The sequence below is a fragment of the Typha angustifolia genome, chromosome 15, assembly GCF_048772165.1.
Source record: "Typha angustifolia cultivar Huaian chromosome 15, ASM4877216v1, whole genome shotgun sequence".
Taxonomy (NCBI): Eukaryota; Viridiplantae; Streptophyta; class Magnoliopsida; order Poales; family Typhaceae; genus Typha; species Typha angustifolia.
Window position 1 is genome coordinate 13,030,393 of NC_133253.1, and position 15,655 is coordinate 13,046,047.

Below are 15,655 nucleotides of genomic sequence, written 5' to 3' on the forward strand. Positions count from 1 at the left end.
ATTAGATATGGAGATCTCGAGATATCGTCCAATTAGTGGACAAATATCAGGGTGGTCTAATGAGGATCCGTGGATGGAGGCACGAGATACTAGGTGATGGTGGTTGGAGGCGGATCGGCGTTAATAGGGTGACACTAGTGAAAAGTGGTGGTAGAAGGGTTATGGTTGATGGAAGGAGGGTTAGGGCAAGTGTTGGATAGATTGGAAGAAGGGGGAGGAGAGGGCCACCCCTAAGGGACTAGGGTGATTGGCCGGTCGAGGGAGGTTAGAAGTGGCATCGCCGGGGATTGAAAGAACCAGAGCGAAGAAGATGAAGGAGGCAAGGCAAAAACTTAATTAATTAATAATTACTCGCTGGTTGCCATCCACATTCCTTTAGAGGCTAACCAAATAATTCAAAATTAACCCTAAACAGTATATTTTCGCCGACCGCATTCGAACGCGATCGGGCGTTCGAACTCACCGAGTTCGCTCTTCTCTGGATTTGCAAACGCGATGCAGGCGTTCGAACGCACCTGTTTCCCACTTCTCTGGATTTGCGAACACGATGCAGGCGTTCATAGCGCGTTCGAACGTGGCATTCGAACGCACAATGCACACTCTTTGGATGTGATGTAGGTATTCACAACCATGTTCACAACCGCGTTTGAACGCACTCCACCTGCGTTCGAACACAACTTACAAAAAACTTATTTTCTTGGAAATTAAACATTAAAACAAGAAACAAAGACACTCCTAAAGTGTATCCATGCTTGAGACGACATTGGTGAAGTCCGAATCGTATCATTATCACTCGGTTGATTAGCGGATGTGAGGGATATGTGTATTGGGTCTTTTGATCAGACTATGAGTAGTCTTATCCCCTAGATGCCTTTCTCAAATTAGGATATATTATATATTATGTACACGCATGTTTTGGTCTCCAGCATGATTATATGACTTTATCTAGAAATGATTTCAGTCTAGCATATTTTATCATGTATTTGATTAGGCTGATTTAGGATATGAATACATTGGCGATATATAGAGATGATTGGGATGATTATACTATTATGATTTTATATCGAGATAATCTCTAGCATAAATGTGCATGTGATAGACTAGTAGGAGTATTCATGTATTAGATACATGGTTGGAAACTACATTGCATCATTTTTCTCTTAATTCCTGTTCTATCTAAATTCCTGTTATGCATTGACTCATTATTGTATTAGATATATGCATATGAACTATCATTTAGAAGTAAAGCATGAAATGTGATTGATAGGATAGTTGATAGAAAGCGTGAGGATACTCGAGTGGGCGCGAGGATTAGGATGCGCTTGGTGGATGATTAATCGCTCGACAAAGTCGTGATCCTATTAGCATTACGTCTGAGGTCGTTAGTCTATGTACACAATAGACATTCGGACACAGGCCGTTCGCTAGGGCATATGTGGCGAGTTATCCTCACGAGATTTCTATCAGCTAGAAGAGTGCCCGGTCTAGATGAATGTTGATACCCTTAGTGGATGGTAGGGTATGGTTATATTTGAGATACTCCTTGCGGATGGCAGAGTATGCTCTGAGCCTTCGAGCATGATATTAAGACCGGGTACCGGGTGTTGACTATGCATAGTAGTCTAGTATGATGATGACATATAGAGCTGACATTGATGACTGAGATGTTAAGAAATGTATATGATTTTATTATCGTTTTATTACCTGATCATCGAGTGATCAATATACATCATATATGGTTGTATTTGATATCATAGCATCGTTATGGTCAACATGCATCATGTGTCATATTTGAAAGAGAGTTATGATGATGGTATGACATGGTGACCTGTTTATTCATTATCAAGGATTATATACTTTTATCAGTTATGGCATATTATCTATTTTTCATTTATATATTATTAATGATGCATTCATATACTCATTCATGACATGATGCTCTTTCTGATTTATATTATTCAGTATATGATTTATTCTCTATTTTGCATCACTAATTATGGGTAAGGTCTATTCACTGAGTCTTTTGTTTATGACTCTCTTTATTTCTTTGCTAACCCCATCAGATATGTGGTATGTGATAGCAACTTAAGATATCTTGAGAAAATATTTTAGAGCGATGATGAGGTGAGGCATATGTAGCGAGTTATCCTCACGATGTTTCTATCAGCTAGAAGGGTGCTCAGTCTAGATAGATGTTGATATCCTAACGGGTGGCAGAGTATAGTTATATTTGAGATACTCCTTGCGGGTGGTAGAATATGCTTTAAACCTTTTAGAATGATGTTGAGACTGGATACCAAGTGTTGACTATACATAGTGGTCTAGTATGATGGTATTATACCGAGATGTCGGTGATGATTGTGATACTAAGAGTTTCATATGATTATTGAGTAATTATCATAATTTATATACCATTGCATTTGACATCATAACATGGTTGGTATGCATCATATGTGTTATATTTAAGAGAGTTATGATGATAGTATGACATGGAGATTTGTTTATATATTATCGAAAATTATATATTTTGATCAGTTATGACATGATATCTACTATACATTTATATATTATTGAGGATACATTCATATATTCATTGATGACATGATGTTCCTATGTGATTTATATTATCTAGTACATGATTTACTTTCTGTTTGGCATCACTGATTCGAGGTAAAATCTATTCACTGAGCGTTTTGCTTATGACTTTCTTTATTTCTTTTCTAACCCTATTTAGATATGTGGTACGTGATAACGACTTGAGATATCTTGAAAAGATATTTTAGAGCAATGATAAGATGAGCTATAGATGTGAGACGGTATAGATGATAGTTTATATAGAAATTGAGTTGTACTAGTATTTGATATTTATACTCCTTTATATTAGATGATAATTTGTATAATATAAGTTGAATCATAGTGTACTCTTGTATTAGTTATTTTAGTTGTATCTTGATGCTTTATCGTGGCCTGTGTTGATCCTGCTAGATTGTGTAGTGGTCTAGTGTATATTATTATGGAATTGGATATTTATATGTTAATAGGTTTATTTGGTTAATAGTATATTTTATTTGGTGATGGATTATGTGAGTATGGATATGTGAGTATGGATATTTGATGATGTCATAATTATATGTGCACAAGAGTGTATCTGTGAGTGATGGGCCCCGTCCGACTTGTCGCGTGCGTCGCACGTGCTGTGTAGGCGCATGGGCATGCACGTGCCTATGCCGGGCGAGGGCATTACAATTATTTTGAGCTAAAACATTGGTGAGACTCCAAGCTGTCACACTACTAAGTTACTCATTTGAGCCAATCACACTGTTAAGTCGTCAATCAAGCCAAGTCACCACCACCTCAAAATAATTTTTTCCACGATAATTATTTGGGGGTTAGATTCAATTCTACAATCTTTTTATTTGTAATAAAAGATACATACTAGTTCTACTAGAGTTCATTGATTATACGAGTATGCACGTTAGCTACGTTATGTACAACTTATACACTATGTTAGTGCACCACCCACCTGCAACTTTCGGCTTCTTGTAATAGTGAGATTAAATCATAACATGCTACCTAATAATTATTCTTCGCCATTAGGTGGTTTAAATTATTAATGATTTTATTAGAAAAATCGTTAACGTTAAGATACCTTACTTAAAAAAAGGGCAAAACAAAAAAGAGACAACACACCGGGGCGTTTGTCGGCAGATGGCGATATTGCAACGAATGCTTTTAAGTGGCAACTAAGCGGGATGAAGCGGGCGAGGATTTCAGGAAATATCCGCTTCAAACTACATGCGCCATAGCAGGGTTAAACGTACCCGGCCGATCTTTAGCTGTCGGAGAAGCACCCGCAATTTATCCGATCAAAAAGAAAACAAGGGTGACGTAAAAAATCCCATCGGCTTATTAAGGATTATTCACGAGTCTCTTCCACTTCAGCATCAGTCGCCGAACAGTCTGTTTCCGTTAGCTGGGATCGAGCTCTCTCGCCTTTCTCCCCTCTTCTACTTGACTTCTCCGCGACGTCTCCACCGCAAAATCCAAGCATCTTTACCTTTACCTTTTCCCCATCCCTTCCGAAGATGGCTAAGTCTTGATTCGATCTCTGTTGGGTTTGGTCGAATTCCCTTTCCTTCACGAGCTTCTCGCTGGATCTGGGTCTGAAAAGTTGAAGGATTTGTTGAAGGAAATGATCCAATGGCGTTAGATGTAATGCCCCACTGAGAATGCTGTGCAAAATATTCGCGAGATACTACAAAATTTGTTCTTTAGCCGGTAGCAGATGAAGCGGAGGGCTTCGCAAGGTCGATGGGGGAGAAAGATGGTGTTAATTCTTATGTTGTGCTTCTGCATTGGAAGCCTGGTGATGCTGCAGAAGCAGTACATCCGAGTCCTGGATCTTGAGACCGCTTCTCCACCGGATAACCAGAAGCCCAGGATTGCGTTCCTTTTTATTGCAAGGAATCGGCTTCCCTTGGACATGGTCTGGGATGCCTTCTTTCGGGTAATTCTCCTTTTTCTTTTTCTTATACAATTTTCTTTTGTTTGCAGTTCACTTTGAGGCGTAATGGTTGTTGTTGGATGCTTTGTAGGGAGAGAAGGAGGGTAGGTTTTTGATCTATGTTCATTCGAGGCCTGGATTTGTTTTGAATCGGGTGACGACATCTTCTCTGTATTTTCACGGTCGTCAGGTTAACAACAGCATACAGGTCTGTCATTTCCTCCGTGATATCCTAGAGTTTAAAATTAGAGGCATTTATTTCGATCATTTTTTTCCAACAAATTAGCCTTCACTTAAGGAATATATTTGCCTAGTACCAGTCTCTGCACCTAGATTTTGACCAGTAATTGGTGTTGTCCAATAGCAAATCGTTTGACGTCCTGGATGCAAGGAAATGGATGACAGAAAGAAAAACAGAACAAACAATTTCCTGGTTCAGCCAATGGCCTTCATCTAAGTGTAGTAGTTTAGAAGACTGTTAAAAAAAATGAAGAGTACTGGACTCTTCTTTAGGACAATACAAGTTTCAAATAATTTTATTTAATACCATACGGTGGAGCTTAAATCTCAACATCTCTGTGGTTATTCATATAAATCCAAGTGCAATAATAATAAAATTACAATTCTAGTACCTGGACCAGCTAAGTATAATTCTCATCTACGTATCAAAGGGAAAAATTTGATTATAGGCTTATACTGACTTCTTATTTAGAATATTTACCTTGCTAAACCCTTGACCAATATTCAAAACAGAGCGTCAAAATACACAAAAATAATGTATTCTGTTTTAATAAAAGAACAAAAAGAGCAAATAGACTAGGTTTCTAAAGTTTCTGCCATATTTTTTGATCGCAAAATATGAACAAGCATGGGGGAGCCTTGTATCTTCTGAGGACTTGGGTTTGCACATTTGTTATGATGGAACCATTCCAAATTGGCATAGCACCGATCCAAGCCCCGAGCTTATGTCTAATCAAATTTCCCGACATTTTTGAGGCTTCATCCAATATTTTATATGTATTCACTGGACTACTATAACAATCAAAATAAGACCTGAATAATTGTGGCTAGGTTGATCAAACAGCTTACAATCTTCACTAATTTAGAAGCCAAGATAATAAGCTTGCTGCTACCTGTATAATGCTTACTACGACTAAGAAAATGTGATCTGATGTAGTTCTATCCAAGTTCGTAGTCCACATCTTTATTACTTTTCCTGTTTTGTTTATCTTCTGTTTCAGGTAGATTGGGGAGAGTCAAGCATGCTTGAAGCAGAGCGTATTTTGCTTAGAAATGCACTCATGGACCCATTCAATGAACGATTTGTTTTCCTATCAGACAGGTTGGACCTCCAAAGGTGTTGTCCTTTATTTATTTTGATGTTTGCAAACATGTGATTCTTACTAAGAAAATACGTTCCACTGCACAGTTGTGTGCAGATATATTGAAGTCACTAAGTTGTATGCTTTCAGAGTGTGCTATTTTAATTTTTTCAGATCAACTAGTTTAGCAGATCCTCAAATAGATCAAATTGTCTGCTTTGGACATATTTTAGAAATCTTTTTTTGTTATAGTTGTGCTTTAAAAACGGTTTGGGCCATGGCTGAAATCATCGGCCGGATCAGCCTCGATTTGTATCAGGTCGGGATCGGCAGTATCAACTGATCCCGCTCGATATAGACTCTCCCTCTCTCTTTTCTCTATCTCTCTCTCATATCCTCCCTCCCCACCTTCACACTAGCGGCACATGACACAGATCTGACGATCTTAGCATCCTTCGACAGATCCGGCTATCTCACTTTCGGCAATCTTGGGTTAGTTTTTTTTTTCTCTTTCTCTGATGCCCCATCTCTCATTTCTCTCTCTACTCTCTCCGACTCTAGCAAGTCCTCTCTCTCTTTCTTCCTCCCTTTCTTTTCTTCGATCTCTTCCTCTCTCTTTCTCTATCTCTCTCTTTCTTTTTATTCCCTGTTATTGTAGCAAAAAATCTGCTGCAATAACAGAGAGTGAGATAGAGAGATGAGAGAGTGGAGAGTGAGAGATGAAGAGATTGAGAGTGACTAATAGAGAGAGAGAGAGAGAGGAAGAGAGAGGGAAAGAGAAGGGACAAAGAGAAGAAATGAAAGAAAACTTAGAGAAAAAATTGTCTTGTAGTAGTGTGAGAGAGAGCGAAGAAGGGAGAGAGGAAGAGAGTGGGAAAAGAAGAGGGAGAGAGAAAAAATGAAAATATAAAATTAGAAAAATAATGCCTTGCGGCAGTAAGAGAGAGGAGGAAGAAAGGGAGGAAGAGAGAGAGAAAGAGAAGGGAGAGAAGAAAGAAAAAAAATGAAAATGTCTTAATAGTAACAGAGAGGGAGGAAAAAGAGAGGGAAAAAGAATAGAGAGTTAGTTTGGTATTCCTCAAAGTTTTGATTAAGTTAATATATTTCTTTTTTACTTTTAAGCTTCATATGGGAGTGATTATTATTTTCTTATTATTTTGTCATTTTTAAAATTTTAAGAAAATTTTCTATTTTTCTAAATAATATTTAGAATTTTACATAGTTCAAAAATAGTCCGAGCCAATATGGGCGGCTGATACTGTCGATACAACCGATACATATAGTTTCTTTGAATGGCTGGTTCTGATCCTGATATTGAGTTTTAAAACCTTGCTTTTCTATCCTATTATTATTGCTTGCAGTTAAGAAATTATCTATAGTACAAGTGTTGCTTAGACTAAAATAAGTGGTTTTTACCTTCGGTCTCCTATTGGTGGAGGAAATAGAAATTTTATGAGCCAGAGCTGCAATAGACCATTTACTATCAAGCTTAGCTTCTAGACAATTGGCTTTGTGATATGCAGTTACATGACAACATCAAATATGAAAAAAGGAAGTCCAAAATGAGGATTCATATTTTAATATGTGGAAGAAATAATTAGGTGTGCCTAAAAAAGGATAGTTGTGCCTGTGGAATATGATGTGCCGGCCATCGATCGACATGGCATGGCACAGTAGGTGCGACGACACTTGCCAATCATATCGTCGCCGCTCCATACAAGAGAGGGAGAGAAAAAGAGAAGGAGAAAAAGGGAGAGGGAGGTTCCACCACCGTAGATCATGTAGCCATTCCTATTATCGTCCTCACTTTTTCTCTGCTGCATTTCCTAACCCAAGGTCAAAGATGAGAAGATGAGAGGGTTTAACAGTTTAATAGGTCGAGAATGAAAGATCCACTTAGCAAATCTAACTTAAAGTAGAGCCTTCCTTTTTCCTTGGAAGGCCTTATCTTGACATGGCCTTCTGCACTTTCTTTCCTTTATATAGACTTTACCTCTCTCATAAGGTCTTCATTATTCTCACTATTTTGCTCACTACTATTATCATTAATGTGTACAAAATTATGCATTAATTCTTTGTGAACCATTAAATTTATCTGCTGTGTAGATTGTTTATCCTTCCTTTTGCCTATTAGATGAGCCAATATCTATTTTCTAATTTTCACCACCATTTGAGTGCAAGCTACTATATTTTCTTAGTTTCCAGCCAAATATTCTTTCAAACGATTAACACTCTCTCTCATTTCCTTTCACACTAGTTGTACTTAACATACCTTTTATCTTACCCAATAGTGCTCCAATATTGCTAATCGATGCCTATATTATGTGACTTTTCTATTAGAGCCATTTTAATTTTTGCTGTAAGTAACATAAACAAAAATCAAAATAAAATATAAATAATTTAAAATTTTAAAAAATAAACCCTTTCTCTCTCAAATTTCTTTTTCTGATTTCTTCCTTTTCTATTCCTTCTTTTTCCCCCTCTTCCTCTCTCTCAAATTCTTTATTGCCAAAAACTCGAAAAATATAATTTTAAATTTTTTATTAGTTTTTCTTCATTTCTTCTCTCCCTTCACTTTCCTCCTCTCTTCTTCTGTTACGATCCGACCACATGGGTTAAGTCGAGTCAAGTCGAGTCAAGTCAAATTAGTTACTTAACTTTATCTTTCTGTTATGAATTTCAAATAAATCGGATAATCCGTATGTGGATCCAATCTGTTAGGGATTTTACTCCTATAAATAGGGGTGGACATGAGTTGATAATGATGATTGAATGGAGAGAAATTTGAGTTTAGCCAGTTATTATTCTCGTCCTTATCTTTTTTTTTATTAGCCGTTAGATTGTCTTTATTTTCATAGGAGTAGATCATAACCGTAGATCTCCTTCAAGCATCCAAACCCTAGCCACCTCCTACCTTCAGCAGCCACCCTACTACACGGCCGTCCACCACTACCCTTGGCCGTCCATCACCCTCCGACGATCGCCATAATGTCGGATATTACCGTTCTGCCCTCCCTGACATATTTTCACTATTTTATTTTTATCTTTTCATCCCGACCTCCGATTTAGGTGAAACCAGAGCCATTAGAACTCTAACTCACAAGGCTACCTCCACCTAAATTTTCATAATCATCCTACGGACGGATCATTCTAGATCTGGTCTGTAACATCTTCTCGCTCCCTCTTATTGCCGCATCCCTCTCTCTCTCTTCCTCCCTCTCTTTCACTTTCCCGTCTCTCTCCCTTTCTCTCTCCTCTCTCTCTGTAGTTGCTACAGCAGCAGGAAGAGAGAGAGGGCAAGAGAGATGGAGAGAGGGAAAGAGTGAAGAAAGAAAACTAAAAAACAAAAAGAAAACTCATTGAGGTTGACAGATCTTGGTTGGAGAACGTCGCTACAGATCTATTCGATCGCTGGTGGTGAAACCTTGGAAGAGGTGAGAAAGAAGAGAAAAGAGAGAAAGAGAGAGAAAAGAGAGAGAGAGAGTGAGGGAAGAGAGAAATGGCTGGGAGGATGGAGGTCCTGGGATCCAACTTGGATCTGACCATTCTAGCTTGTTTAGAGTGGGATCGACCAATATGGCTGATACCCCAGCCAAAACCAGCCAACGGGCTTAGATCTGCTTTTCTACTCTACGGATCTTTTATTCTTGACTTGTTAGCACTTCTAAATCCTCTCCCATCTCATCGTCTTCAAATTGGGTTAGGGCATGTGAGAGAGAAAGAGAGAGGAGGTTGGCGATGGCGATAGGGACGAGGAGAGAGGAGGGCAATGGTTTTACAGTGACACTCTTCACCGTTACTCACCTCCTTCAGCCTCTTCGCAGCGATGGATCAATGCTAAGAGGTGAGAGGAGGTACCCATCATGCCATAATTCAGTAATTTCTGAGAAGGAAGTTTTGAAAATACTGAACTTATCTTTTTGCCTCTCTGTTACATAATTACATGTGTTGTCTTCCAAGTTCTCCTTTTACCATAGGTTGTGAGCTACTTGAAGTACTATTTCCTTGATTCGACGATGTAATCCAATATTGGACACTGAAGTCCCAGTTAGACCCATAGGGAGTAAATAGAGAAAAGGAAAAGCAATTAGACTTGAGTACATAACCAGAATGCTAGTGCTTAAGGATAGAAAAAATTATCTGAATCAGAATGTATACATTATAGGTCAGAAATGCCGACAATCCCTACCTCCAGTGAATAATGTTCTGCAGCATGAACATTCAAGATCTGGAGCTCCATTCATTACTTTCCTTTATATATATATATATATAAGTAATTTAAATTTGCAAAGCAGATATCAAATATAGCCTGCAAATAGTTACTTGTAAAAATCTGAAGTGTCCTCTTGTTAATATGATTATGTGATGATCATTTTATTATCTTTACATCAAGGATTGCCGCAAGGCAAAGGTTGGTCATTGGCCTCCCCCTATGTGATGTGCCGGCACTCTGCCTGCACAGAAATCTGAGCATAACATAATGTTAACAAAATGGTTGCATTTGAACCTCCATATGAGTAAATCTAAGTTAAGAGATATTGTTTTCTCTCTGGCAGCTGTATTCCTCTATACAACTTCAGCTACACATATGACTACATAATGTCTACGCCAACTAGCTTTATTGACAGGTAACTTTTTGAATTTTCTTTCTTATAGATATATGTTGAATGCCTTAAATCTTCATTCTTACTGAATATTGTGTTCTCTTCTTGCTGAACAACTACAATTTATTTTGCTCAACTAAGGATGAAGCTAGCAATATTGGCTGCTACTTTCCAGAAACTCCTAGATTACAATGCATTCAAAATATTCTTTTTGTAGGGTTCTATGAAGCACAAATACGGAATATGGTTACGATAAGATAAGGATATGGGGATATGACAGATTCTTAAAAAACAGGATATGATACTTCTAGGATACGGCAATAAATAAATTATACAATTTTTTTTTTCTATTCTAATGACAACCTACACATAACATTGCATTCTATATTTCAATATATCTATTATCTACATAAGCATTTAATAGCAAAAATGAGAGTAATAGATATCAAAGACAATTAGATAAAGAATACATCATCATATTATCATACAACAATTAATTTACTAAAATAAGAATAGTATATATCCTTGCATTCATATAATTATTTACCTACTAATTTAACAGAGAAAAACAAAGAAAACCTGGTATGTCCTTTGTTTTACAGAGAATTCTTGTTCTTCGAAAAACAGAGAAAACCTAGTATTTTCTCTATTTTACAGAGAAGTCTTGTTATCTAAAAAGCAGAGTAAAATTTAAAAATGAAAAGAAAAGAAAAGAAAAGGTGGAGAACGACATGAGAGAGTGAGAGAGGAAGAATGGCATGAGAGAGTGAGGGAGGAAAAAATTTAGAGAAGAAACTGAGAGAGTATTGTTGGAGTGAGAGAGGAAGATACTAGCGTGAGAGAGAGAGAAAGACCGGCGTCACTATTGAGGGTGTCGTCATCGTTGTTGAGGGTGTCGTCATCAGCTGGTTCATCGAGAGAGGGGGAGTGGCGTTGTCGGTTGTTGAGAGAGAGGGGCTAGGGCATGTAATTTTTTAGAGAGGGGGAGAATGAAAAGAGGCGCAGGCCGAAAGGGAGATAAAAGGGTAATAAGCTTAACAAGCTTAACAAGGGAGATAAATGGGTAATCGGGTAGGGTAATAGGTTTATAAAATTAAACCCGCCCCGATTACCCATTGAAACCAAAAATCTATCCGGGCTGTATCCTAAATGTATCCAAGCTGTATCTAGCCATATCTACCCATATCCGAAAAAAAAAATAATTATTTTATTTTTAGTTACTCTAAAAGCGTATTGGATATAGAGACTCTGCCCAAAATGAAGTATCCGTGCTTCCTAGGCAGGGTTATGTGGCTGATCTGGACTTGTTGTACTGAGAAGTGACAAGAACAACTTTAGACTGAAATTTATTTTCCTGGTTGATTTTTTGGTCTTCATGGTTTGGCGTGGCCTGTTTAAGATATTACCTTGTCTCAACTTCCAATGTTTTGCAAATTTAACACCTTAGAGTTTGGTTCCTCTTAATGGCCTCATAGGTTGCACCCTATGAAAGAGCCAAAATTTCTTCTAGTTTAAGATTATTAGATCCATATTATTCCTCTCAATGATAGTGCAATTTGCACCTATGGACCTAGGGAACAAATCAGATCTTCATCCCATTTTCAGCATCAAGGTCATGCAGGATTAAACAAGAAGTCAACATAGAGAATTTTTGTTATTATTCTTGTACTAATGAGCTTCCATAAGTTGTTTTTGAACTGCTGTAATGACAAAATTTGGTTTAAAGTTTAAAGTCATCATAGTTTGAACTTTTTCCTTGATGCATCCAGTGGACATTATTTGTTTAATGGAAGGCAATGTTTCAGTAGCTGAGTGTCCTTAACAAATTTCTATTCCCTAAGAACTATTGCTGACTTGCTGTGGCAATGTTTCAGTAGCTGAGTATCCTTAACAAATTTCTATTCCCTAAGAACTATTGTTGACTTGTTGTGGCAAAGTTTCAGTAGCTGAGTATCCTTAATAAATTTCTATTTCCTAAGAATTACTGTTGTTTGTTAGTGTTTAACCTGAATTCTATATGTGTTGTGTGTATATATACACATATATATACATATGTATTTCATTTAGAGTCCTAGTGCATTTTAGAATAATAAGAATGTACTGTTCCAAAACTACCTAGCTGTATTAGGTTTATAGGAGTCCTAAAGAAGTGAGCGTCATTTGGTGTTAAGGCAAGGTCTTACATCTACTTTCCCTCTACCTTATGTTGGCAGATACCTTGTGCATCGTGATGCCTCTTCATCTTTGTTTTCTTTTCTTTTTATTTAAAAGTCCTAAGAATTGCCATGCCAGTGCCATGGGGCATGCTGTGCCCCATGGCATTGGCTCAGCATGTCCTGGCATGCTGCTGATGCATTGACACACACACTCTTGGCATACCCTGAAAAAAAACTTTTGGGACATTTGAGTGCCCAAACTAATTTTCGATGGCTAAATTGAAGATATTGGGCTCTACATGTTGTAGTAAATGCAATTTAGGTAGAAAATAGGAATATCAAATATAAGTTATTGTGAATGCACAAAAGTATCTTGAAGCTATAAATAGATCTAGCTGAATTATACAGAATTATACTCCAATTTGATCATTTCCCTGCTATTTTTGGATTTTTCAGAAGAAGGCACAAAATGTTGTATTCATGACTGAAATTGGTAACAATAATTGCAAAATTCATGTTGATATCAACCATGAATCTTACTAATATTGAGCTATAATTTTATGATTATCCCAAGTTTTTGTTTTTCTTAATTTTTCTTATTTTAGCATGAGGGTATCTTCGGCATACCTGCATGCCATCTGTCGATGCCTCATTGGTACAATATTTGTCAGTTGGCTCATGGTGTGCCGACTGACAAAACAATCCTTGAGGAATCCTGAAGACACTAAAATTGGGGAATTGCAATACATCAACAGATTATAAATATGAAAGAATAACCTTAATGTTACACCCGTACTACAAATAATACAGTAAACGGTATCAAGCCACACAAAGCAGATTTAATGCAGGAGTGTAAAGACTAAAGACATATTTCAGATTAGAGAGTTGATAGCTCGTCTTGAATGTGAAATACATCATCTAACCGAAGATTAGGAATCCAAAATGCCAAATTAATCTGCCCCATAAGACAATACCAAATCCTCTGCTAGAATACCACCATAGGGATTAAAAGAATATAAGAAAAGAATGTTTCAGTTACCTTTATCTGAATTAGGATTAAGGTACAACTCATTTCTAACTTCTCATAACACACACCATAACTAAAATTCTTTCTCCAACCATGGATTTAATATTCTTAATATGCATAGAAACTTCAAACATGACAGTCTTCTGCTTGAAATATGTTCTCTATATACAATATTAGAGAAAGCCACCATCTATGAAATATTTTGTCTAGGCATGAATAGAAGCCGAATTATTTGCATAGAAAACCTTAACCTAGCACTAGCAGCCCCTAATTCTAGTTGATTCTTGTTCTCTATATCTAATCATTAGATAAAGCACATAAGGATCAAAAGAACATTAGAACCCCCATACCTTAACTAGTGAGAACTCAAGATTTAGCCATCAACATCCCACAAAGGAAAGTCTTGTTTGGCCCCGCTTCATTTGTGTTCTAATCAGACACTAAAATTCCGGTTCAGGCCTTCTTTCTTTATTTCCTCTCTCAAGAAATACCACCATAGTATTATAGAGCACATGAGAGAATTAATTGCTAAATTCCTCCAAATGAAAGATTTCTTGGGCACCCTCTTTGTATTCTAATAAGCCCCTTCTTGTACTTCTTTCTCCTCTGTCTAACTCTAGGAAGAAACCAGCGAATTGTTGGTTTCTCATTTGTGCATTTACGCACCCTTACATAACTTACCATGTGGTGTCAAATACACAAAACCAGCTAGGCAACATCTTTAACAGCTATGCTCCTCACATTTGGTGAATAATGCTACACTCATGTAATTAAGTGCTGGATTACCTTGTCACTAGATTAGGCAGTTAGCTTAATCATTGTTAATTAGGTCACTAATCAGATAATCTTTACCAACCCAATTAGAAGATTACTACAATTAGATGAAGATTTTCTCTTGTTTAAGTCTAAATGACATGAGCAAGGATGCTTAGTTCAATTTAAGATATAAACCTGATCAATTTGCTTCCTAACCATAAATAAATGTTTTGTGTCTTGTGTGAAACTTTGGCTTAATTTTTTTGTAGACCTAGATGAATGAGTGTTTATGAACAGTTTCTGTTTGTCTGTGCTTAGTATAGGAGTTAACTATCCTGTTTTCTTTTCTGAAATCATATTTAAACCAATGTGAGATATCCAGATGTCTGTGTAATGCACACTTGTGTCTAATAACATCTGGTCATATAATGCTGGAAGCAGTTTTGCAGATACAAAAGAGGGTCGATATAATCCGAGAATGAATCCTATTATTCCAGTATATAATTGGAGGAAAGGGTCTCAGGTATTATTTCCTTTATTTGTTGAATGGTAATATCATCAAGAGTTTCATGTTTTATATGCCTGTTGTGATACTATCACAAGTCTTTTTCTAATCTAATTCTTTATTAAATTGGTTCTAGTGGGCTGTTCTAATTAGAAAGCATGCTGAGGTAGTAATTAATGATCATGCAGTATTCCCAGAATTTCAGAAGCATTGCAGGGTAAGTTTGTACAATATCTTTAGTCTGGAGAAGTTTCTTAATTGCATAACTTTTAGGTGGTATTGATTGCACTCAACCCTTTATGCGCCTCATAACTCATGGAGTAAATCATTGCCTCATAACCTGACAGTATTTGTCTTTCTCTGAGTAAATGCATCCCCAAACTGAAATCCATCGCAGTTAGAATTTTGCCTGAGATGACTTAATGATCTGCCTTCAGGAGAGGCCATGTGTCGGAAATTTTGTTCTGTTGTCTTCAAGCCTATAGTAATTAAATAAGTAAATAACTCATTTTTGTTAAAGGATACATGTATTGTGCAAATTTTATAGTGGGTTTGAACATTCAATTTAGTTACAGAATTCTTTAAATTAACACCAAAGAAGATGTATTTTTAGGTATTATTAGATAACCAGTTGGTCCAAAAACTTAAGATGGTAATGAACTAATAATGTATATTGGGCTTTTAATTTGTCCCCCCATGTGTGGCCCTAATACCTCACATAGACAGATTATAAATAACAAAATCTGTGGCCCACCATATTGCAATACTAGAAATTAGGGAA

General features: G+C 36.9%; 1 protein-coding gene across 6 annotated transcripts in view; it reads left to right on the top strand.

Annotated features, from left to right (window-relative positions):
* The first annotated feature begins 3,760 nt into the window (after positions 1-3,760).
* The window catches only part of LOC140779761 (glycosyltransferase BC10), a 52,804-nt gene continuing 40,909 nt past the window's right edge, over positions 3,761-15,655 (top strand). Inside the window, exons 1-6 of one of the 6 annotated variants that reach the window (XM_073125006.1) lie at positions 3,762-4,507; positions 4,596-4,712; positions 5,746-5,861; positions 10,383-10,454; positions 14,811-14,892; positions 15,011-15,091. In XM_073125006.1, coding sequence (XP_072981107.1) covers positions 4,286-4,507; positions 4,596-4,712; positions 5,746-5,861; positions 10,383-10,454; positions 14,811-14,892; positions 15,011-15,091 — 690 coding nt within the window. In that variant the 5' untranslated portion in view covers positions 3,762-4,285. Of the gene's footprint in view, positions 4,508-4,595; positions 4,713-5,745; positions 5,862-10,382; positions 10,455-14,810; positions 14,893-15,010; positions 15,092-15,655 lie in introns of all 6 variants that reach the window. The other 5 variants (XM_073125003.1, XM_073125005.1, XM_073125009.1 and 2 more) reach the window with 5 other exon arrangements.